Source organism: Chamaea fasciata, unplaced genomic scaffold (assembly GCF_029207755.1).
Source record: "Chamaea fasciata isolate MVZ Bird 193981 ecotype frontalis unplaced genomic scaffold, bChaFas1.0.hap1 SCAF_5, whole genome shotgun sequence".
NCBI classification, from domain to species: domain Eukaryota; kingdom Metazoa; phylum Chordata; class Aves; order Passeriformes; family Sylviidae; genus Chamaea; species Chamaea fasciata.
The window spans coordinates 41267847-41292700 of NW_027094090.1; the positions used below are offsets into that span (position 1 = coordinate 41267847).

At 33.8% G+C, this 24854-nt stretch overlaps 1 protein-coding gene across 13 annotated transcripts in view; it reads left to right on the forward strand.

Moving 5' to 3' along the window:
• The window catches only part of LRRIQ1 (leucine rich repeats and IQ motif containing 1), a 106248-nt gene that overhangs the window by 15586 nt on the left and 65808 nt on the right, over positions 1–24854 (forward strand). For 12 of the 13 annotated variants that reach the window (XM_066183327.1, XM_066183326.1, XM_066183331.1 and 9 more), the window contains 8 exons: positions 384–577; positions 1487–1614; positions 7693–7766; positions 8064–8157; positions 10882–11052; positions 18452–18928; positions 20935–21073; positions 23464–23583. In XM_066183327.1, coding sequence (XP_066039424.1) covers positions 384–577; positions 1487–1614; positions 7693–7766; positions 8064–8157; positions 10882–11052; positions 18452–18928; positions 20935–21073; positions 23464–23583 — 1397 coding nt within the window. The remainder of the gene's footprint in view (positions 1–383; positions 578–1486; positions 1615–7692; positions 7767–8063; positions 8158–10881; positions 11053–18451; positions 18929–20934; positions 21074–23463; positions 23584–24854) is intronic. The other variant, XM_066183330.1, reaches the window with a different exon arrangement.

Genomic DNA, 24854 nt, shown 5'->3' on the forward strand with positions numbered 1-24854 from the left:
TAAAAGAAAAAAAATTAGCTTTTAAATGTAGTGTTTTCATTCTGATGGATGGATGATTTTAAGAGGGCTGTTAGCATTTCACGGAATTCAGAGCAGTTGTAAAGTGGTTAAAGCATAATAAATACAGTTTGTCACTATAAGAATGTTCTCTTCCAACAGAAGTACCATGAACTGTTATTATTGCATGATTAACAGGATTAGAAATTTGTGAACCATATGCACTGTATATGTGTTAGGGTCAAAACACAGTAATTCTTTTTAAACCCTATACAGAAGTAATATTCATTGTTAGGTCAGAGAATGTACAGAAAATTCAGAGTTTTCTTAGTACTTGAATGACAAGAGATTTTTATTTCATCATGTCTTAAATCTCGAATTTTCAGGTGGTCTGGAGTCACTTAAAAATCTTCAACAATTAATTGTGGACCATAATCAGTTAATCAGCACAAAAGGTCTTTGTGAGGCACCTACTCTCATTCATCTAGACTGCTCTTTCAATCATCTCACACAAGTTGAAGGCATTGAGAATTGTGGCCTACTTCAAGTTCTGAAGTTGCAAGGCAATAATCTCCAGGAGGTAAAAGCTTTGATTTTAGTGGCTGTTGTGCTTACATCTTTGCTAACTGTCGTATTTTTCAGCATTCTGGGCATGTGCTCTTTGATTGGTGTGGGATGTTTCATGCTCTTGGGTAAAGTATTGGGTTTTTTTATTGTATCAGATGGTGATTTTTCAAAGATAGGAATGGCTATCAGTTAATTGTTTTCTTACTCCAAGTCCTTGAAAAATTGTGTAATCTCAGTGATTACGGTTCCTCCTTCATTTATAGCATCTAGTTTTCATTTTGTATTATATGATTCTGATTTTGTTCAAAATGTAACAAATGATTATTATAACTTTTAGGTCCTGTTATAATAGTAAGATAATTATATCAGACTGGTAATAATGATATAATTATCATTACATATAAGTAATTGCTTTGTACCATTGCTTGTATGTAATGATAATATCATTATTATCAACCTGATGATAATCATGCTTTATTTAATGTGTGTTGATTCTCCAAAACTTGAAATTTGTGCTGCAGCATTTCACGTAGGAAAGTTGTTTGCTAAATGTATGCTTAGTCATATTTACTAACAGTTATTCTCCTATGAACTCAAGAGATGAAAAGCATTGTCAATAAGCAGCAAATAACTGCATTAATAAAATAGCAAGGCTGTGACTCTTGGGCCCTTGAAATTTTTTTCTTTAATTTTTTATATGGATTATTTAGGTGTGATTGAAGAAATTAAATAGTATTTTCCACCTGATATATAGAGATTATGTGTGACAACTGATACATACATAATAAGGAAATGATATACATATCCAAAATGTGAGTTTTGCTTGTATTTAGTAATGATTTATGAAAAGCATATGGTAAGCATTCCATTGTTGTTTCTCTAATTTATATTAATCTTAAATAACCATCTCCTTTCTATTTAGCTTCCAAGACTGGAAAATCATGTTCTCTTAAGAGAACTATATTTGGATGACAATAGCATTTCTTCTATGAGAATGCTTTCTTTGTATTGGCTGCCTCTATTGCAGATTCTTTTGCTGTCTCAAAATAGGTAAGTAAGAAACATTCTTCCACTTACAGAGCTGATCCAAAGGAATTTACTAACATAATGATGTAATTCACTTATCTGAAAACTATGATTCTCAGTATTGTTGAAATTTCACTTTCTTTTTGGGATATTCTTTAAAAATAAAAATATGTTGTTGTCATGTAATTACGTTGGCTACCTCTATCTAAGAAAATTTGAAACAGCATTAACTATGGAAATTAATTTTTTTCTTTTAGATGTTATGTGAAAATGATTCTTGAGCATTGTGGCATTATTAAAACCATGGTGGGTTTCTTTCTTTCTTTAATTGTTTCTAGAGTATGTCTGTCAAACTTCATATTTCACAGCTAGTTTATTCAAAACAGACTTTGAAGGCTAGGTTAAGGGCAAGTACTAGAGTTAGAAAGGACAAAAAAAAAGTTTTTTATTTTACATACATATGTTAATATCCTCCAAAACAAGTATATTTGCTTTAATTTTTCACTCTTATGGTTCTGTTTAAAAGGTATAAAATAAAGAAGGATCGAGACAAACAGCATAAAACTGGATCATGCACTCAAGTACTCTGTAATTATTTTTCTGTTTTTTTTCTAAGATAATCTATACATCTTTAGAGGTAGAATGAGCAGATATCCTAGATTAAAAAACTTTATTTTTGCCACCCCTTTTTTTTTAAATTTAAGTTCCGCTAAAGAAGATTTAAAACATTTAGTAGAATTTGTAATATGTTATTAGGAAAATTAATTTTAAATTAATATCCAATATTTTTCTATACTGTGATCATTTTGTTCTGAATAAGACTGATCTCAGTTTAACAAACAGGATACTGCATACCATATATAGAAATACACTCTCGACTAATTACTTCACTCTCCTGTTAGTGAATAGATGTTTTTAAAGGGTGATTCATCTGCCCTTTTTAGCTGCTTGCTTTGAGACTAATCATAGCCTAAAAGTGCCCTTTCATCTTCATTGACTAGTCAAAAAATCAAAATGACCACCTCATGTGTTGGTGTCTACAAATGAACAGAAGAATCCCACCCGATGTGACATTTAGGTCAGCAGAGCCAATTGTGTCTGGGAGCCTGTGGGAAAAAGGATGTGTAAGACTGAGTCCTGTTATTATAAGCAATGTCCTTCATGGAAATTGGATGTTGTTTAAGTATATACAACCTATATTTTTATATAATTTTTCAGATTGTTTTCATAACATCTCTAGTGAAGTACTGTTCACGGAGACACTTGTATGCAAATAAAATATCTACAAAATCTAATCTTCAAGTTCCTTCTCAGGCTTCTAGGGTTTGGGATTTTTTGTTCCTTTATGAATTCTGGAGTTTGAGAAAGTGCTTCCTGCCTGTGATTAAGCACGATCATTATATGTTAAGCATTAGATTTTGAGTCATACTGCTTGATTTAATTCTTATTCTTAGCTATTCTTTCCCCTGTCCTGTTTAGCTTTTTTGTGGAACACGCAATATTGTGGCTCTATATTCTTGTAGTTTCCTCTTCTTCCTTCAGTGTAGCTATCCTGTGTGTAATAAGGTGTTTGCAAAACTCCTTGAAGATCTCATATACCTGCTAGGTTCTTGTGAGCACAGTCTCAGGGGCAGCTTGAGTGCAGCCTCTGGATTTAAGTTGTGCTGGACTGGCCATGCAGATGTACCTTAATTCACTTGACTATCCCATCATCTTACAGTTACTATGTCCCTTGTAGTTCTTGCTCTGGTTTTCCAGTAGCCAAGCCGAGATGCAGTGTTTGGTCTGCTGAGTTCCTTTGGCTGGGATGTGAGAAAGGACTTTTTTTTGCATCAACAGACTGGACATGCTGAAAATAAGCATACCTTGCCCCCAAGCCATTCCCCTTCTTTCCATGATGTATCTATAGCTTATGGCAAATCTTTGTGACAAACAGGACAAGATAGTCTTAAATTCATGTTAAAAGCCTCAAAATTCCTGGCATTTCAGTAGCCTGCTCTGTTACACTCACTTTATGTACACTTATAAGCAGCTCCATATGTGTGTGCTATAGCATAAGTAACTCGATGTTCTATAGGAACAATGAATGTAATGGAGTAAGCTGTTGAAAGAAAAGCTGTTTCTTTACTTTTATCCTACAGCCAGTGCAATTTTTTGAATTTTTTCTGAGTGCGCACTGAGTGCCATTTCCTCTTTACTGACTGCAGGAAGCAAATATAATGATAATGCTATGAATCTATATTCTTTCTGAAAGTGAAGTGCTGTGAAAAGTAAATTCTTACACTAATTTACAGGACATTTTTATTCCTGAGATGCTTTGTCTGCATCATAAACCAGAAACTGTCAAAGGTAAAACTCCAAAAATTATTTGTTTTAAATAGTTTTGAACCTACAGCGTAACAAGGAAGTAAAACAGGTAGTGATTAACTCCTTGAGATAGAAATAAGACAGCTATTTCACCACTGCTGCTTTTATTAAGTGTTTTCTTGTGGCTTTTACATACAAAGCATGTTTTTGTTCAAGACACAATTAACCAAAGACAATGATGAATATCCTCTTGACTTGTTTTCTGCAGAACTGGGGCTATGAAGATCCGTGCTCTATTTTATAACAGCTGAGGACACTACTATTAAGATAGTTTAGAAAAGGGACATATTCTTTTTTCTTCTGTTGTGGATAAAGATTTAGGTGTAGGAGAAAACAACCTTGTCCTTGTGTAAAATTAAAAAAAAATTTAATATGTTTTAAGAGTTCATGTGGCATTTATATTTACATGTAATCCCATTAAATTATGTAACTTGCTAGGTAATGTCTTTTTCATCTAAAAGTTTTACAGCGAGTTGCTAAATGTGCTGTTCAGGTAGTCATTTTTTTCAACTTCAAAATAGGCAAAAATCCCTCATAACATTTGTTTCAATATGGTATTAATAAGACAAAATTATTTTTTTTTATATCTCTTGCTTTTCAGTAGGATTACCTAAGTGAGATAGATAAAATTTAATATGTAAAAAATATGCAATCTTCTTCAAAAGTTCCTTTTTATTTTGGGAAAATTGTTTGGCCTGAATCAAATTTGTTGTTAACAGGTTGCTCCCATGTTTTTGCATCAAGGTGCGTATTATTCCTAAAAGGCTTGTAATAGAAATGATAAAAAGTTGGTTCTTTATTAGCATGCATTGTTCTCTCAACTTAAATATATATGGTATCTATGTTTTTAACTCATTTTCTCAGATATTAGAGTTGAGCTTCTTGCAAGCCATGATGTTTTGAGAATTTGACCACTTTTCTAGAATTATCATGACAAATCTAAATGTCATTGGATGTTGAAATAAGCCATTAATGAAAAAAGCTATACCAATATATAATGGTTTTCTCCATCCTATCCTTACCAATCTAGATTTTTTAAAATAATTTTCAGTAATTCTTTGCTGGTGATAAGTTTAAGTATGTGGCATCATGGGTAATGTAATTGAAGTACTGCCTACTAGAGTATTCAAAGAAGCAAAGTGGCTACCTGATAGATTTCCTCTATTCTGTGTATTTACTGTTCATAAATATGGTGATTATTGCAAACTAAACTGTCAAATTTAAGGAATGAAAAATAAATCTGGTCTTTACGTAAAGATCTAGATTATGATTAATTTATTTTAGTTATTTTGCCCTGCTTCCTGCAAACCGCTTCTTAACATCAGCACTAATTTTTCTGGGGAAAAGCAGTTGCACAGCAGGATTTAGATCATCTTGAGCAGCAACTGCTATTTATGTTCAGAAACACAATCTTTCTTTTCTCTGATGCATACTCGCAACTATTCTTAAATCCTGTTTTCTGATATAGCCACATAAACTACATAAACTCTATCTCTGATGTGTTCTGCTAGCACCTTAAATGGGAGCAGAAAAAGGAAGCTATAGCTTGCTTTTTTGTGAATATCTTTTACTTTTGTGTCTTCTTTGTAATTTATATCTCTATTATGCCCAGGGCTAATGTGGCAAGGTCAAGTAGTATTAAGTTTTCAGTAATGTCCTTTGTCTTTCTGGTTTGAATTTTCTTAGGAAAAAAAATTAACAAAGAATGTCGGTAAAGGGAAAGCTATAGAATGACGGAGAAATGTTTTAACTTTCATAATGCCAACGGCAGGCAAGGACAGTCCTGTAGACAATTTCTAATTCATCACAGCATATGCTGATAAAGATCCAGAGAACTCATAATAAATAAAACCTCTGCATTATCTTTTGTCCCTTAGTTTGTTTTCTGAATATATGAATCTACAGTCATGAATTTTCAGTTTTTGCAGCCATACTATTAGCCAGTAATATCTATGATGATACTTGCTGTGAATATTAAATATATTTTTGTACTATTGATAGATAATGAAAAACTAAAACTATGACATTTGTGGTACTATATACAGATCTCCATGTAAGGCTTAATGCTTTATAGAGTATTGCTTGTTCATAGTTGTTTGATTCCATGGAAAGCTTTCATAGCGCAAAGGAAATAGAATTAATTAGGATTAGAACCAGGACAACTTTACAATGTAGTTTGAGAAAGAAATGGAAGTATAGTGGCACATACCCAGTTGTCTTTATATCCGTTTCTCTTAATTTACTCTGAAAATGTTAGGTTGTTGTATAGAAATACTACTCAACTGAATGTGGAATTATCTTTTTTCTCTTTTGAATTTGGTTGTGTTTTCAATAAGGTTAAATAATCTACAACCAACATTTAGTCCATAATTAGTGCACCAGAGTAAAATTCAGCTCTTCCTTTCAGTTGTAAAGCCTATGCTGGAAATACAACATAATCATACATTTCAGCAACAAATATGCATTTTTGTCTCTCAATAATTTTGAGTACATATCATTTTTTGGTAGTCATTTTTCAGACAAAAGAAATTCTGGTTTATACCTGTCAAAGGTACTACACCCTCAGGTAATACTGCTCTCTGTGAAAATTAGCAGTCACAAACTGACCACATACAGTACTATTTCTGTTACCATTCTCTTGTTTGTGCTAGGGCCTTGCCCTTACAGGGATGGAACATGTTACCTAAACACGTATTTCTTTAAAAAAAGGTATAATCGTGTACCATGTGCTTAAACATTCTAGTTTTAGTTGATAATTTGGATTCTTTGCATCTTGATTTTTATCTTTTCCTGTCTCTTTCATATTTAACATAAACCAAGATAAACTTTAATCTGAAAGTTAATATATGGCAATAGTCTGGCAGCTGAACAAGCCATTCAACATTCATTCTTGCTTCAATGAAAGTTTGTAAGCAGAGAAATAACACTGAGCCTTAATCCTTAAGTAGTACCAATAACACACATTTTATAGTCCCAATCCCTTTGTATAGATGAATGTCAACTCAGTTTCTTTAAATTTACTCTTCAATACTGCAAAAAAGAATTTTGTCCTGTCTTTAGGACTGCTTTGCTGCATTATTGCTCAAGAAAAGCTCTGATAATGCAAGAAGAGTAATTCCATACCCAATTCCATAACTGTCTCAGTAATCAGAATCTATTTGACGCAATCTGACAGAAGTCGTAAGATAGAGGAAGCACTAAAAATATATTACAGGATAGTGCAGCCTGACCTGTTGAAAAATACATCCATGACAACCGTTATGCTAGTTTTAGGATCTAGGAAGTAATGTGCTGATTGGAGAAGAGAAACAACTTGATAAGAGGTTGAGAAATGAGGAAAGAAGAAAGGAGCCAAACAATTTTTTTTTCCCACCAGAATCAGTACCTTCTGTTAGTACCATTCTAGTTATGGTGCCCAAAGAAAAGCCAGGTGTCTTGTGTAAATTTTATAAGACTTCAGATCTTCAGCACTAAATGCAGGGAACAGAATGAAATATTTATCAGATAAAAACCCATTAATGAGAAAATATTAAAAACTGAGGTGCTGAGAAAACTGAAAAATACTTTCAAGTTAAAATTCCAGTAATTAGTCCTAGCATCTTGGATAGATAAATGGGAATTTTCTTATATAAATTAGTAAATTTTTTGTACCTGCAAAAGATTCTGGTGCCTTTCTGTCTATGAACTGCTGTTTAAATTTATTTTTTTTAAAAATCTTCTCTCTTTTGTTCTTAGATTAACTGACCTTGTGCCTTTAAATTCATTTGTATTTTTGGAAAAGCTAGATATCAAAAACAACTGCTTGTCAGGTGAGTTGTGTTAAAAAAAATAAAAACCCCATTCAAATAAGAATTTCTGAGTTACATTATAGACTGATTTGAATGGGACTCTTCCCATGTATTTATGAGAGACATTTATATGGAAAATACACAAGTATTTTCCAAACATGAATGTTATAGATAATAATTAAAACTATATTGTATAGATAGCAGTCTTGCTTTTAGGACTGCATAATATTGGTACATTTTACTTTAATGTAGGAATTTATGGGAGATAAGATGGTTCTGCATTCGGACATATTTAGGTTTCTTTCTGCTGTACTACAGATCTTAAAGATGTCCATACATGGTTTAGTGGCTGCCATAAACTAAAGGAGTTGTCATTGAGTGGGAATCCTCTTCTCCAAGAAAAGAATTGGAGGTAAGGAAAATACTTTAAAGTGCTAAATCAAAAATCAAAATCAGACAACATATTGTTGTATGTGTCTGTTTTAAATAGTAGAAACATTCCCACATGTAGTCTGAAGAGTCTCACTGCTGTGACAGGTTCACATTGTACATAGCCAGTGAAGGGTTAGTGTCTCTCAGAAGAAAAAGTCAGGGTGAATGTTTAATTTTTCCTTAGCCATTGAAAATTAGCCTTTTTTATGCTTTTTCAAATTGCTTGTCTCTACATCAAAAATGAATAGCTCTTATAATTACATAAGAGATGTAAGAGTAATGCTGTCATTTGCCCTTCAGTGGTGTATAATACTGGAATAATGATCTGAAAAATCAGAGCTAATCCTAGAGATTATGATGTAGCTCGAAATAAAAAATGAGTAGGGTAGAAAATAGACTTGGCATAAGAAATGATAGGCAGTTACCATGATTCCTGAAATGAGTAGTTATATGGATTTGTAAACCGTAGGAGTAAAATTGCAAATGAATAGGTTTTTTGTATAATTTTTTGCATATTAGACATAGGTCTTGAAGTATGGCCTCACTAGTGCCAAGTACAGGAGTATGATCACTGCCCTAGTCTTGCTGTCCACACTAAAACCTAAAAAACCAAAACCCCCCTCCATTTATATCTTCCATTTGAAGATTTTTGTACAAATTTAGGATTACTTATCAAAAGAAAAAACTCAACTATTTCAACCTTTAAGTTAGAAGTGTTTGAGTAGTTTAAAAGATAGCTGTGCAAGTACATTCTTGATTGCTTTGTTTGATTTTTTTTAATGTGCAAACTTATTTGTGCCCCATGGTTCCTGCAGGTAATTTAATTCATAAAATTCTGTGACTGTGACAGTGTTTTAAGTTTCCATTTCCATTGTTTGAATTTCTACTATTTTACAAAACTAAGAGTTATTTCACTTGTAACCTTGAAGGAAAAGCTTTCTGAATTGAAATTTAACTATGAGAATTGACACTTTAGATTGCTTAAACTAATAGAACTTTTATGATTAAGGCAAGAGATTAATTTGTCTAAAGGATTTAAAGTATGGGATACTATGAAATGTGAATTTGCTGAATACAGCATTGACTGTAACTTCAGACAATATGTTCCTGTGAACTTTACATAACCCCTTGATACCAACAAAGGAATTAGTTGTAAAATTTCCCGGTCAGTTTTGTACTTTCATGTCCAGCCATCGATAACACCAACAATAGTGTAGTAGCAAGAAATCTCTTTTTAAAAATTAAACCCTGGGATCAGTCTGAGTACTCCTAGGGGAATATGTTTCAATGCTGTAATGATTAATAGAGCCTCTTAAGTGACAGAATATTCACCAGGAAGTTTTCACTAAATGAAATATTGACGCAGCCCTTCACCAGGAGGAACCCAGCTGGAAAAATGAGTGTTGAGATCCCACAGCTCTAAGAGACAAAACTTCCATCATTGATCAACTTTGATATGTCAGTGTTTTGGTGTATCGCTATTCAACATCAGCTTTGGTAATTTCTCTCTATGTTCAGGAGCTGTTTATCTAAACACATAATTTTATTCCACAAGTACTTCAGATGGTCATAGCCTTCACTAATGGGCAATAGAGAAGGAAAGTTTTTTGTTTGCAGAAACTGGTGTTCTATTCTGTTATTTGGAATATTATAACATATTCATAGAAACTTTCTCTGATTTTAAACTTAGTGTATGTTGTCTGAGCTCAGTAGTAGTCCTTTACCTTCACAGGGAGTAGTCAGGGAGTTCCAAAATTTTGAAAACAATACTATCTTTTTCAATAATAGGGGGATTTACAGCCTACAATTAGTATTCTTTCAAGAGTTCATGTTACTTAAAACTGAGTTAATGAAAATATTGAGAGTTGATGTAATTTTGCAGTCTTCAGACTTTTAATAAATTTGGTCTGGTACAAGAAATATGTGAAACAAGATTGCAGTACCATCTTACATCTCTAATTAACATAAACGAGGCTGCACTGATGATATATTTTTAATTTTTTTTTTTTTTATTTGGTAAGGTAAGTTTCTCGTACATAATTTTTCTTACATCAGTGGCCACAGCTGTCCTTTTTATAGCAAGGAAATTTCATCTTTGCTCTCATTTCTTTCACTGACCCAAATTCAGTATTTCAAAAGTAGATTCTTTTTTTTCCTGTCAGGCATACCAAATAGCATGTCAGTCAGTACCTGTGGTATACGCAAATGATAAAGTGAGTAGAATTGGCAAGGTTTAGTATTTTGTGCTGTTTTAAAATTTAAATGTTTTGATGTGTCAACAAAATCAGCACTATATTGTAGTCCTATGACTTAGTTTGCTGTGTTGCCAACTAATCAAATGAATTACAGGTGCCAATGCACAAGTGTGTCATATTCTCCCATTGAGGTCTGTGTAGGTAAAGTTCTAGCTCTAGTGATTTGAGACCGTTGTCACTGACTTTCTTGGTGTCAGTGTTTCAGCAGTGTTCTTTATACCAATTAAGTATTAAGAAGTCTTGCTATGTTCTGTCTTTTGTTCTTTGTATTATTCTTCAGTTTAAGTATAAATTCTTAGTTAAAATGTTAACATATGAAATAAGGACAAATATATGCAAACATTTAGAACTGTTTTCATGTTTGTATTGTTATATGATTGTATCGATAAAATGGGTGTTTTAGCATAAGGATGTTTTCAAAAAACTAATTATGATTTTTTTTTCCTAAGGTCTTCCATGTTGGAAGTCCTTCCTAGTTTACAGTTGCTTGATGGTGAAATCTTAACCCATCATACTTTACCCACAACTGGAAAAGCATCAGAATTAGGAACTTTTCTGGAACTTTGTCGAGTTCAAATTGAAGAAATTATTCACCTGAAAAAAAAGGCTGCTGAATTGGAGTACGTATTTATGTGGATATATATTGAATTCAGAAATTTTTTTTTTATGTATTGTTACAGAAGTTCTTGTTGACATATGAATTTTACTTTGGATTTTTTGCCTGGAAATGTATTAGGGTAAGAAAGAGATTAGAATCATTGCCCTCAATGCGAAGTCTATTTTAGACATGTTAAGTTAGGAGGGCCTTGAATTTTGTTACTTTAAGTTTGAGAAAACAGGTGATTCAAAACCTATAGTTAGTAATAGTTAAATGAATTCATACACACAACAGTGCTATGCAGCAATTGTAGCTTAAATCCTGAAAGTTGTATAAGCATATTGACATGATTTCAAACTTTAACTTAATCAAATCTAATTTGGCTGTTGGTACAAGATGCTCTATTTTTATTTCTGCATTTGTTTTCCGTGTGTAAGTTATTCACATTCTAAATAATTGCAAAGGATTTGACCTATTTTCTCTTAAGATAGTGAATTAGGTGGATCTGTTTGCAGGTCTTTAATTTTGTCATACACATATGCTATGTTTTATTTGTTTTGTAATACCTAAATATCTCAAACTTCTCATTTCTGTACTTGGTAATATTACATGATTTTTCCTTTCATAGTTGTTTTCATTTCCCAGCAGGTTCAGAAAATCCTTATGGTCCTTTGAATATGCAACTTACATTTTAATTTTTGGAAAAGTAGCTTTCTTGATTCTGCCAGGTACTGAACATTATCCCGGAGCAGGTGAAGCACGTGCTGTTTTACATTGTTTTCATTTGGACTTTGCCTTGCATACTTTGTTGGTTCAGGAAAAGTACACATATTTTTTTCAGAATCTAGCTCTTTTGTGTTTGCATGCGAGCCTGTATATCCATGTTATCTTGTTACTAGCTAACAGTTTATTACATTGTTGTATTATTGCTGCTTTTACTAAGCTGCAATAAAATCTTCATAGCTCAGAATCAGATTAACTTGAAAAGAGGTTTGTATTAAGAATTAGATTTAAATTAGTTGGGAGAAATTGATATAGTGCATTTTTCTATGATAGATGTAATGTATAAGTGGCTCCTAAAAGTCATATGTTTCTCCATTAAACCACCAAGATATGTCTTCTGCACTTCTGTGATTTTTGGCTTCTGGTTTGCAGGTGGGAAGCTGATATTTCCTAATTTGTTTACCATCCTGAAATGGTTTTCTCTCCTCTCTTTTTCATAAAAGAAAATAAAGCTCTCCTTTTCTATGATTGAGGATTTTTTTTCCATGTGTGATATTTAGACATTTCATCATTATCCTTTTGCAGAAAAAAGCCCAGTTTATAATTAGGATATGACTTGTGAGCAAACTGTAGTAGAAGCTAAGCATCTTACTTTTATATACATTTCCGCAGGATAGTAAAAAATGAGAGGGAAAGATGATATTCCTAAATTTTTTTTTTCTTTATTCTACATGAATGGAGATAAATAAGAAATGTGTTGGGTCATCAGGCTCAGACCATCCATTAATTATGAATAGTATGTAGCTCACACTACTTTTTGGAAGCTGACTTGTACTACTAATGTCTTTAATCAAAGACTGGGAGCAGGAGATGGAGTGCACACTTAGTGCACTTGCAGACCACAAATATTCAAAGGCAGCTGCTGAGGGGAGGGCTACAGAATCAGACACAGGCAAGATGGGAGGACAGGTCACCAGGAATCTTGTAAATTCAACAAGGACAAGTGCAAAGTTCTTTATCTAGGAGGGATGTAAAGAAAGGAGGCCTTCTGCCCATTCCCAGACTACTTGCTGAGTTGAAGAGAGAAGGCTTTGACTCTGTCCAAGCACTGTTCAGCAAAACATTAGTGTTTTAGCAATGCAGTTTTGGTCACAAATTTAAACCACAGCATTATATGGGCAACTGTAATGGGAAGTAATTCATTCCAACCAGAGATAGTATAACTGAACATAAGGAAAAACTTTTTCAGCGCAGGACAGTGATGAATTGCAATATGCTGCCCAGAGTGGTTGTACAGTCTTGTTCTTGGAGATTTCCAATACCTGACTGGATGAAAACCTAAGCAGCCTGGTCTGTTTTGAGACCTAACCTAGCTTTGAAGCAGAAGGTTGAACCAGAGACCTCCTGAGGTTCCTTCAGTTGAGAATTTTTCTGTGATTCTATGTAAATTTTGAAAGAGAAACACTTGAAAGAGCCTGCAGATGTTTGAGAAGAGCAGTAGTGGAAAGAGGTAATTATGTAAACATCTCTTCTTTCCTGAATGTATTGTTTGGGTGGAGGAAGGGTGGGTAGTGCAGAGGAAGGAGGGTTGTTGATTTTCTAAGCTTTTGAGAATACATTAGTGATCTTTTAAATTGGTAACAATGACATGATTAAAGCATCTTGTATCAAATTTGGTCTTAAAATTAATTTCTTGTGTGTTTAAAGCTATCCGTCTTTTATTTTGACTGAAGTAAAATTTATGGATGACTTCAAAACCATTGCAAACTGCAGTTCATAAAAGGAACTCTAAACAACTTGTTTGTATATAAGCCTTAGCAGCATAGCTATTGTATGTACATATTGCAATACTTTGACTGAATTAATGTGACATTGTTAAACAACAGGCCAATAGAGCAAACTTCTATCTGTTTCACATCTTCCTAAGTTATGAGCCCCTGTAGGTGCAACCTCAAGTATGTAAGCTGCCAAAAGTAATCACTGCTTGCTTCCCTAATCTATTTCATACACCACTGCTGCCCAGTTAAATTCTCTGTGCTGTTTCTTCCCTAAACTTCTCTGTTGTTGCCATGCTTTAAAATAAAAGTGACTTTAAAATTGAATTTATCTATTATACTAAATGTTTTCTCTCACATAACCTTTAGATGATGTGTAATAGGTAATCATGTAAAAAATATTTGATAGCTGTGCTGTAGCAATTTCTTTTCAGCCATCAGATGTGCAATTGTCCGGCTAGTGGAACTTGAACTTTATAAATACTATATGAATATTACAGAATATACAGTATATACAAGAATTTCTTAAATGGTGTTGCAAGGAGAGACTGTGTCAACAGTAACCTGTTTCGTGTTTGTAAAGGACTTTGGAAAACTGCAGTTGAACATCAGTAATGATGCTTATTGAAGTTTCCCTGAAGTCATTAGATTTTACTCCACACTATTGCAAACAAAAGCTCACATAAATTTAGGTATACTATTTGAATATTCTATGTATTATACTTATGAAAGTCACAGTAGGGGAAAACACGATATCAAGCAAGGTTTTAACTAGCACACACACTAGCATATGAAGGAGTAGAGTATTAACTATGATTTAACTGCAAGTCCAGGAGAAAACTGCCATTCCTGATCAAAACTGACTTGTTTTTTCCAAGTCTGTCCCTTTTGCCTCTGAGTGATTTGTTCTGCTGACTTATCCAGATTTACTGTCTCATTCTGACAAAATTATGTTCTTTAAATAACCAGGCAGGCATTGCAGGTGCGATTGCAGTAGAAAATTCTATAGAAAATGTGTTAGCTCTACAAGCAAGCCTCTGCTGTCACTTCGAATTTCTTAAGTAGCAACGTTTTTGCTGATTTTAACTCTACTGGAAGGCTTTTAAGCATGAATAATTTGTTCTTTACTATGTCTGTTAAGTCAGCCTGTGTATGGGTCCTTATTCTTTCTAGGTGCGGCCAGTGGGGTTTATTCCTCTCCTCCTCTACTCCTCCATTGCCAAGCATTGCATGTGAATTGAGCAGGTTTTGGTCTAAATTAACCAGGACAGTGATGGTTACTCTTTGTGAATTGATGTGGGGACTGAAGTTGTAACAGTCCTTAATAAATGCCTGACTTAAATTTCTGAGTAGATTAAAATCTGATTCTAATGCTTCCTCAAAGTCCCTGGAAAATGCTAGCACAAGACAAGAGGTATCTGGTAAGAAAAAATGAAAAAAGAAAAAAAGCTGCAGGTAGATTTTTTGCTCTTAGTATTTTTTTTTTTTTTTTTGTGGAAACAAGATCTTGGTCTTCAGTCTCAGAGCCACTAGTCTAGCACATTTGTACAGTACTGCAAGACTCATCCCTTGCTCTTCTGTCTTATTCTTTTCTCCCACTGCAAAAGCAGTGGTTATGCTTTGTGGTTCTGCTAAAATTTGCATATGGCTTAAATCACTTTCACTTGTTATTATCAAAATAAAGCCGTGGGTAGCTAGGCAGCAACTGAACATGAAGGAATTTGCTGGTCAAAGCTGAAAGCCATAAAAATGTTGCTATTGCAAGGCCACCATATTTATCTATATTTCATTGTATGTTAAGCAGCCAGACACTGTGGATCCTGGTGCTTCCATAGGATAACTCTATGGGAAGACAGAGATAGTGCTGAAGGCAATCTTGCCCCAAATATATTGCAGCTGTGTCAATTGCCAACAGAGTTGGAACAGGCTTGCCCTCACAGCTATGGGTGTGATAAAAGAGTGAGTTAGCGGGTAGAGAGTCAGTTGGAGTCTGCTGGCTGTGCTGTGAGGAGGGAGGGAGGGAGGGACGGACGGACGGACGGACAGATGGACGGACGGACAAACAAACAGGAGGTTGTGCAAGGGATAGAAAGGGTAAGATGTTGTATGAGGGACAGACAGGGTTTGGTGGCTATGACAGGGACAGGAAGGAGCTAGATAGAACTGTAGAAGGAAGAGAGAAGGAGAAAAAGAGCTGGAGCTGCCCATGGGCAGCTACATAGAAAAGGTATGAGACTTCTAGATAGCAAGGTGCTGATGCTTGAAGCCTTCTTCAGTGTCAGTCGTACCTTCTCCATCATAATTCCATTTCTTGTTTTGTCTTGTTGCTGATACATGCTTAAAACCCTGGTCAGATCTTAACCAAGAAGCAATTCCAGGTTAAGTGTGACCAATGACACTGGAAAATGCCCAAAAGGCAAACAATGAATTTGCATTAATTGAAAAGGCAATAGTGTGGTATCAAATGTCTTCATATTGTTGTATTTCTTACTTTGTCTTCTCTCTTTCCCTGTATGTTTTTTGGGTTTTTTTTTCCATTAAAGAAGTAAACCAGTCCTGCGTATTGTCCATTACAGCAGCTTTCTTTATGTGGTTTGAATAAGCAGTCTTCAGGAACACATCTCTGCTGTCAAGAGTGCAGTGCTATTGAGACACTGAGAAAGTTGCGGTGTATTGGTGGGCTGCCTGATATCCCTGTTCAGTGAAGGGGGGCACCAAGTTACTGCTCAGGCCCCATTGTGCCTTTGGTGTCTGTGCACTGGAGCTCTACCTTCACAGGAGAATCTCAAACACACCATGCCACTTCATTGCACATAAGTCTCTGAGCTATCACTTCAGCTTCCTTTGTAGTTTCTTTAAACTTTAACTACTATGACTGCCTAAACCAAAAAGCTACTGATACAGAGGGCAGCCTAAAAATCCTGGAATATCAAAGTATAATTGTGGATTGCCAGTGGAGGTAGGGGAGAGGGTGCCTTCCCACAGTGACAAGATGGTATTTTGCAGCCACTGCTTGGGAAAACTGCCCAAAAAGCAGCCTCTATTAAAAAACAAACAAACAAACAAACAAAAAACCCCCAAAAACAACAACAAAAAAACCCCACAACAAAACAAACCTAACACATGATCCCTGGTGACTACAAAATTATTCCCTGCCTGAATTTTCACTTCCTTAGTCTCCCCTCCCATTTCTGCTTGACATATTCATAGCCACTGGAAGGATGGAACAGCTGAACTGTTTGAGATACCCCTGCCCCTGTCAAAGGAGAGGATTCACTGTTATGGTGGTTTGTTTTTCCTTCTGTTCTTTTTGACTATGAACAAGGGCATGGTTTTCATAGGAAATATTTCATCGGAAATATTTTTTGCTCAATATATAAAAAATTCTGGGTTTTCTACAATGTTTTAATTTTCATAAACAAATAAGCCAACAAAATAAAACAAAGAAAAGGAAAAAAACAGGTGGGAATGGATTTTTTCCTTTTTTTTTGGTCTTCTTGCCATATTATTTTATGTAGATTTTATATAATGATCTTGTACCAGACTTATATTTTTTAAATAATTGAACTAATTCAATATATTTAACTAATGCTTTAAGTATTTTCTGTTAAAGAAATTGTTATTCTTACTATGTAGTATGTTTGATCCTTAAACAAATGTATAGATTGGTTTTAATATTTTTAGGACTTGTATGTGTGGAATTAACAGGAGTATGAGTATTATTTTGTAGTGGACAATCAAATGTACAGCTATTGCACAGTGAGTTAGGTGCTAAGTTGTGTGAATCAGTTTACACATTCAGATCTTGTCCAATAGCACTGAAGTTGCACTAGCAGGGGAAGAGTTGGAATCCTCCTTACTCTTATAGGGTTGGATTGATTACATTCTCAAAAATCTAAAATATTCTTAGTTGAACTTCACTGAGGATACAATTATAATGATAAAGAGTTCCCAATAGAACCTTATTAAAATTTCACCTTTCCAGAATGATGAACAGAAAGGAAATTTCCGTTATTCTAACTATAATTTTAGGGCCTAATTTTTCCATACCAACAAGAAAATTGATCATATTTCTACTTTTTCTCTTGGATTGCTGACCTAGAATTGGCTTTGTACTCCTCTGAAATTAGCATCAGATGCAGTCTCTGCAGCAATCTGTACTATTAAAGGAAAATGTTTTCATGATTCTCGAAGTACCTGCTACCTAATAAAATGGACAAACACCATCCAAAGTACAGACAACCATCTGAATCTGTAACAATTAGTTCATATTTACTCTTACTTATCCTCATCATTTAGATGGCGTAACGCAAAGAACTAATGAGAGCCAGACTTCATAGTTTACTGTTTTTTTAGTTTAGCACTTTCCCTTTTAGTGACAAAAGGATCTGTACTTGAAAGTTTATGTGTTCTTGAATTTTCTTTAGACATTGTAGTTTGTTGGTTTGAATCTAAGTTTGGGTTTTGTTGCTTTAGTTCTTTTCTAGATTTTAAAATTACTGATATTTTTATGTGAGCTTTCATAGTTGCCAGGTAAGATTGGATTATTGAGGCAAAATTGCCTCAAACCCTCTAAAAATTTGGGCTTCCCATGCTACTAACCACACAGAAAGTTAATAGTGAAATGCATGCTGTAATGGCTATTAAAGAAAAAACTGAAAACTTTCTCTTTTAGAAAAACTCAGAGTAAAATAAGGAATATATGTGATTGTATTTTAAATATGTCCAGAAAAAGACAAAAGCTGTTAAGATTTATAATTGCTGACACTGGATTTCCAATCAGAGTAATTTCTATTTGTTGTAGAAATATGGAAACATATAAGAATACTTGAAAATACAATCTATTTTATAAAATAACAGAATGAATTTATTTTAAAGCATTCTAACAGATGTAAATTTCTTTTTTTTTTTTTTTTTTTTCAGAATTGCCTCTTCTATTGATTCTGCACTGGGACAATGCTGGTACTTTAATGAGTTGATGAAACTTAGTATTAAACATCGATATGTACATGAGTATGGTGAACTAAATGTTACTGACAGAGATGGACCAGAGACACTTCAAAATCATTTAAAGCAAACATCTACTGGCTGCCTACAGGAAAATAACCTCTTTATCATGGGTGTGACAGAAAATAAACAGGTCTTGTTAAATACTTCCAAAAGATGGATTACTACTGGTGATATTCAGGCCACATTCATTAACTCCTCCATACCTGTGCACCAGAAGGAAAGTAGAGGAGATCAGAGAGAAGAGCAGAAGAGCACTGAATCTTGTAGTAATTTCAGTGGGGAGAGCAAAGGCAACAGTAACATGTCAGGCCAGCTCACATTGCAACAGTCAGTGATAGCAGCAAGTGATATGGGAAGAAATCTTCAGCACTTTGGGAATGATACAGAGAGGTAAGATGGATGTCAGGTTGCTTTCAAATTGATTATACAGATAGGCAATAGGAGGGAGGGTCTTTTGCTTAAAGCAGGTGCAGAACTTGTAAGATATTTTTAAGCTTATTAGACAATAAAGAGGTATATTCAAGTGTTGCACACTAGGCTTCCATATCAACAATTAAGAATCCTTCATGATATTCTCCTACTTGGTATATTAGGGTATAGATATTTATGTACTTCAGATAATGTTAAGACACCAATTCAGTGACACATAGAGGGTTAGGGATGCAAATGCCAAATATTTTGCAGAAACTTTGGGGGAGATTAACTAGAAACTAGTGTAAGGTTTTTTGCCAAAGTTATTCATTAGACAGTCAAGATTCATCTGTGTAAACTTTACAGTCAGTACCATTTAGAAGACAAGAGGAAAAATTGCTTAAGTCTACCATCCTAATCCCTTGATTTAGGCCAGACTTCTGCTGTTGTGATGACTGAAGAGCTAATGGCCTGTCCTGCTTTTGGTACTCCTCCAACATACCTTAACCTGCTTAAAAGTAGAGGCAGGGGTGAGAGGCCAGTTCAACTTATGTGTCCCCAGATTTTGTCCTGCATGAAACAAACTGGTTTATTACCTCTTTGGAATGTGTTTGCTGCTGATTTTTATGGTTCTGACAGGGAAAACAGAAGCTGAATTTTTTTGCAGTAAATCCTCAAGAATTGAGTTAAAATTTAATAAGAATTCAGTTTCAAAAACAGTTGTCTTGAGAACAGTATGAAAAGCAAGTATGGCAGGTGTGCTTCTTTGAGCTGTTTAGGCTTATAGTAAATAGGAAACTGCTTAGTAGGTACTTAAGGCACTATTAAATTGTCATAAAATTTATGATTAAGGAAGACCATCCAATTCATGATCACCTCTCAGCAAGCTGAAAGCAAGAATACATTAGTCTGCTACATGAGATAAACACTTGAAAAAAAATAAAATAGTTAATTTAGTTTTTCATTAAAATTTGGAATTAGTTCTCTTAATGTGTTTTCAGAGTTCACTTACAAGCAGAATGCAAACCATTTTTTATATTTGTTTTGACCTCTGAAGTGTGATTTATTTTTTTTATGCAGACTAGTAGTCCTCTATTTAAATAGTTTCACTACACAAGGAAAGGAATTATGTAGAGATTGGAAATTTAGATGACTTTTCTTTCATACACTATCCAATGAAAATGAGTATTTTGTGGAGAAAAGGATTCCAAGATAGTAAAGATAGTAAAGTCAATGCAGAGCTGACAATATACTTTTTCTCCATCAGTAAAAATTAGTTGAACATTTATTTAGAAATCTGAATCACTGACCAGACCTAAATAGTCTGTACTTAGTACTCGTTAAAAAATGAGCAAATTAAAAAATGTACACGTATACCAGTGGTCAGAGGACTTAAAAGGTAAAAAGAGCAAAAGAAAAGAATTGCACTTTCTGTGTTTTTCCTGTCTGCTCTGCTGAAAGTACCTGTCTCATGCAGTTTTCAGTATTTTTCCCTCTTTAGTGCTTGGTGTTTGTTTTGGCGTTTGTTTGTTTGTGGTTTTGGGGTTTGTTTGGATTTTTTGGGTTTCTTTTGGTTTCTTTGTTGGGTTTTTTTGTTGTTGTTTTTTGGTTTGTTTTTTTTTTTTTTTTTAATGGTCAGTAGAAATAAGTAGACCCCTCCAATAGTTTATTCAGTCAATGATACACCACTTCTGCTGTTAGTCCTTCCTTTGACGACTCTTCCTCTACTATGATTATTGACAGAATAGAGTCCAGTGGAGATTAGTCCTTAGATAATTGGATTCAGAAGTTATGTGATGTGAATATCCTCCAGTGTTTCTGAACGTATATGTCACATCTGGATTGTAATTTCTTGTTTAGAGGCGCAACTTTTCTTTTGTCTCAAAGCACAGTGCTATGTTTTGTGATTGAAGTTTGGCAGATATTATAATCTAGTTGTATTGGTGAGGCTATGTGAGTCATAAATATATTTATTTCTCCATGAGACTACATAGGGCAGCATCCTTGATTCAGTCCTTTTGGCGGCAGTACCATGCTCAGAGGAAAAATGACTGCAGTAAAGCAGAGAATTGTCAGTTTGCAGAAGCTTTGAGACAGAAACATGAAGCTGCCACAGTAATCCAGGTTGGTTTATGGTATTTTCTTATTTTTTAAGTTTAATAACAAAAAATATCTTTCTGGTTTTATGTAATCATCATCTTCTATGTATTTTTTGCTTATTATCTTATTAAGTTTCATAATTAAACATTTTTGTTTTATTTAGTCAACATAAGCTTGGTGTTTCTAAAACAGATACTTCTTTACAAAAAGCTTTATAGAAACATAAAAATGTTTTCACCAAGTATTTTCCCTGAATTATTTTTACTTGATTTAATTCTAATATTATGCCTAAGAGATACCTGTGCCCATGTTCTTACTGGGGCCTGTCCATACTATGAAACTGATGGATGCTGTGTAACTGATGTGTTGTGTCTGATATCTACGTGACTAAATAATCTTCCTGTTTCTTCTGTCCTACCTATTCATTTCCTTCTCTCTCTTCCCAACTCCAAAGCCCAGGATTGCTTTATCTGTATTGTCCTTGGGAGCAGACTATGGCCCAGGGCTGTCCTATGGCAGATACTGAGGTAATAACAGTTAAACAGAATGGATTACTACGGGCAAGAGTTGAAGTCCATACCTTGACTTTATTCGGTTTGGTAACCAGTATTTGCCTGCCAAGTTGACAAGGTTCATGGTTATTTTCTACATTTTGAAGCAAGTCACCTCTGTCAATTTCATATTTCAAATTAACTTGGAAACATTCCATAGAGTAAGTCTAATACACAAATTTCAAAAGTGACAAAGATTTAGAAGCAAAAGTTTGTTATTGGAGTATAATGTAGCTAGAATATTAATAATTGATTTCCATAAACTAATTAATCCATTTTTGAACTTATTTATTTGACCTCTACTATATATTAAAGTGGTGCATTTAACAAATCTCTATAGTGATTAATATATACTTCCGTTCATTTATTTCAAACATGGTAATTCCCAAAGTGAGTATGAAAATAAAAGTAATTTATTATTTATCTTCTGTGCATATTACAGATATTTAGATCTCTCATACATCCATCCTTACACCCACTTCTTCTAAATAAAATTTTAGTCTGTTTAGTCTCTTTTCACATTTCTCTGTAATATTCTTTATCTTTTTGTTCTTCACTGAACCTTTGCCACAATCTGTTACAATCTTTTTTAATGAAGAAACAAGAACTGAATTCCATAGGCAGATATAAATTAATTTCTACAGTAAGAAATTTTTATTTTGTTTCTTAATAACTACTACATGTAATTTTTCTTTTTGATCATGACTGAGCATTGACCCCATGCTTTCATAGATCTTTTTTAGCAGCTGCCTCACATTTTAGCCTTCTGCATATATCATCGGGATTCCTTTTCTCCTTTGAATCTGTAAAAACTAATTGTCTTTGTTGAATGCAATATATTTGTCATTTGATCACTCAGTAATATCAGGATATTTTATCTGGATGCTTATGAAGGTCTGTAGAAAAATAACAACAATGAAATGATAAGAAAGCAGCTAACATTTAATCATTTTATAATAATCAGAAAATATGTGTGTAAAATAGTAACATTTTCAATAATTTATGTACTTGGACAAACTTTTTCTAAAAATTAATAATCTAAATGTTAAGCCAGAAAATGAGATTTACTCTTCCTGTTTTAGTGCCTTCATTGCAGTGCCATTAAAGGTGTGCATCACCACTTCTTTTATAACTAAGAATATTTTGCATGATGTTTGAAACACTTGGGGCATCTTGAATTCTAATGATGTTAAATACTGATTTGGGGGGAAGTTACTGTCTTGTATGCTGTTTTCTTAATTCTATCTATCTCATTTTGATCTCTGAATTGTTTTTGCTGGACATGATTCTGTGTTTCTAACACCTTTCCTAGTTTTCTAGCACTTTAATTCCTAATGTGCTCCTTTTTCTTAGAGATGATTATGCTTAGTGTTAATATTTTTATTTAAATAAAGATCTTAGACAGTTAAGAAAGAGTAACTGACCTAGGTCAATTACACAAGATGTCTCCAAGAATTGCTACTTGTAAACCATAAGACATTCAGTACATCTGTATTTTTATTCTCAGTAATTTGAAAGTTGGCACTTATTTTTTTTCTAATGTAGCCTTTCCTTTCAGTTTATAATAGTCCCTGAAGGAATTGTCAAATAATTAATTAGTTGACCCAGGTTTATAGTTGAGGGAGTTGCAGGATTCCTTTCTGCTTACTTGTGGAGAGCCTCCTGAGTACTCTAAGCTTTAGACATATGCTGGCATTTAATTTGTCTTGTAGTTTTAAATGTCACATAAAGTTCAAAAAACAGATCATTGAGCTATTAAACAAAGGCCCTAGATGTTTTATCTTCCTAGTGGGATAACATAGAGAATCTGGATTTGGGTTTGATCTATGGCTATGTATAACATGCTTTAAATTTTTTGTTTAGGCATTTTGGAAGGGTTTTCTTTTGCGAAAGAAACTGGCCAGTGCTCTTGCAGATGTTAAAAGTGATGAAGTGGAAGATGAATATGAAGAAATAAATGTGGATGCTTTCACATTTTCTGAAGTAAGTAAAGTAATTAGCATAAAGTCTTCACTATTTTTCTTTGAGCAATCATGTAGGTGTTGGAACTAAAAATAATGGAAAGCACTACCAAGGCTAGAATTAACACATTGGATGTCCAGGAAAAAAAAAAAGCATTTCTTATTTATAGCTGATTTAAATGTATTTGTCTTGGATTGACTGCTTCCTGCTCTTTGAGATGCTCTGGTACTTACTGTGCTGTTAATGTCACACACACTGTAGAATGCCATATATTTTTACAGCTAAAGGGCAAGCAAATGAGAATAAGGAAACAGTTCCTTTTGTTCCAAAATGTTTATCTTTTTAGCATTTTAGTAACAAAATATAATTTCAGTAATATTTTAATGTGTATTTTGTTTATTTTCTTGTTAGAGAGAGATCAATTTAGAAAATACTGTAACACTGAATGTCAGCTATATTCCAGTAAAAAGAACGTATCCTCAAAGCAAAAGGTGAAGCAGGCTTGTTGTCTTATGTGTAGTGTGCTAGAAAGATCAGATGTTTAAATATAGTAGCAAATTATGAAGAGAATTTTGCTTAAATCAGAAAAAAAAGCCCAAACCCCACACTAAGCAGCTCTGTTATGCCCAATAACCACAAATTATTACTAGTTATTTTTACAAGTTATATAGAGTTAGAAATGTTCTTTCAGTTTCAAAAGGATTCAAATTGGATGAGAAGCTTCCATTCTAGAGAAATAAAAGTGGGATCCAGAGGAATTTGAGGAATAACATTACATTCAAAACCAAATTTAGCTACACTTAGTACTTGGGTTAAAAAAAAAACAACAACTGTCTATGGGATCACTATTGTCATTCAGTAAACAAGAATCTTTAAAGAATTTTTTTCTTTATAGCCTCAAAAGACAATCTATATCGGAAGTTCTAGACCCAGTATGCATATAAAATACTAAGGCAGCTGTTGATGAATCACGTATGTACTTGTCTGGAGAACTGCTTTCTCTAATTGTTGGCATTCATTGGATTTTTTTTTTTTTTTTGTGTCTGTGTGTGTATTTTGAGGTAAAGCAAAGAAAACTAACAGCAGCATGGCCTTTTGAGACCTAAGAGGATATAACTAAGGTTTTTTTCATGAACCCTTGTCTCTGAATGTGCTTATTCAGCTGCTGTGTCTTTGCAAGAGCCATTTATCAATATTCCACTGTAATGTTGCAAAGGAGATTGATGTAATAGCTCTGCTACTGGCCGGACAAGGTCCCATTTATAATTAGATGTTTGTATGGATCATGGAGT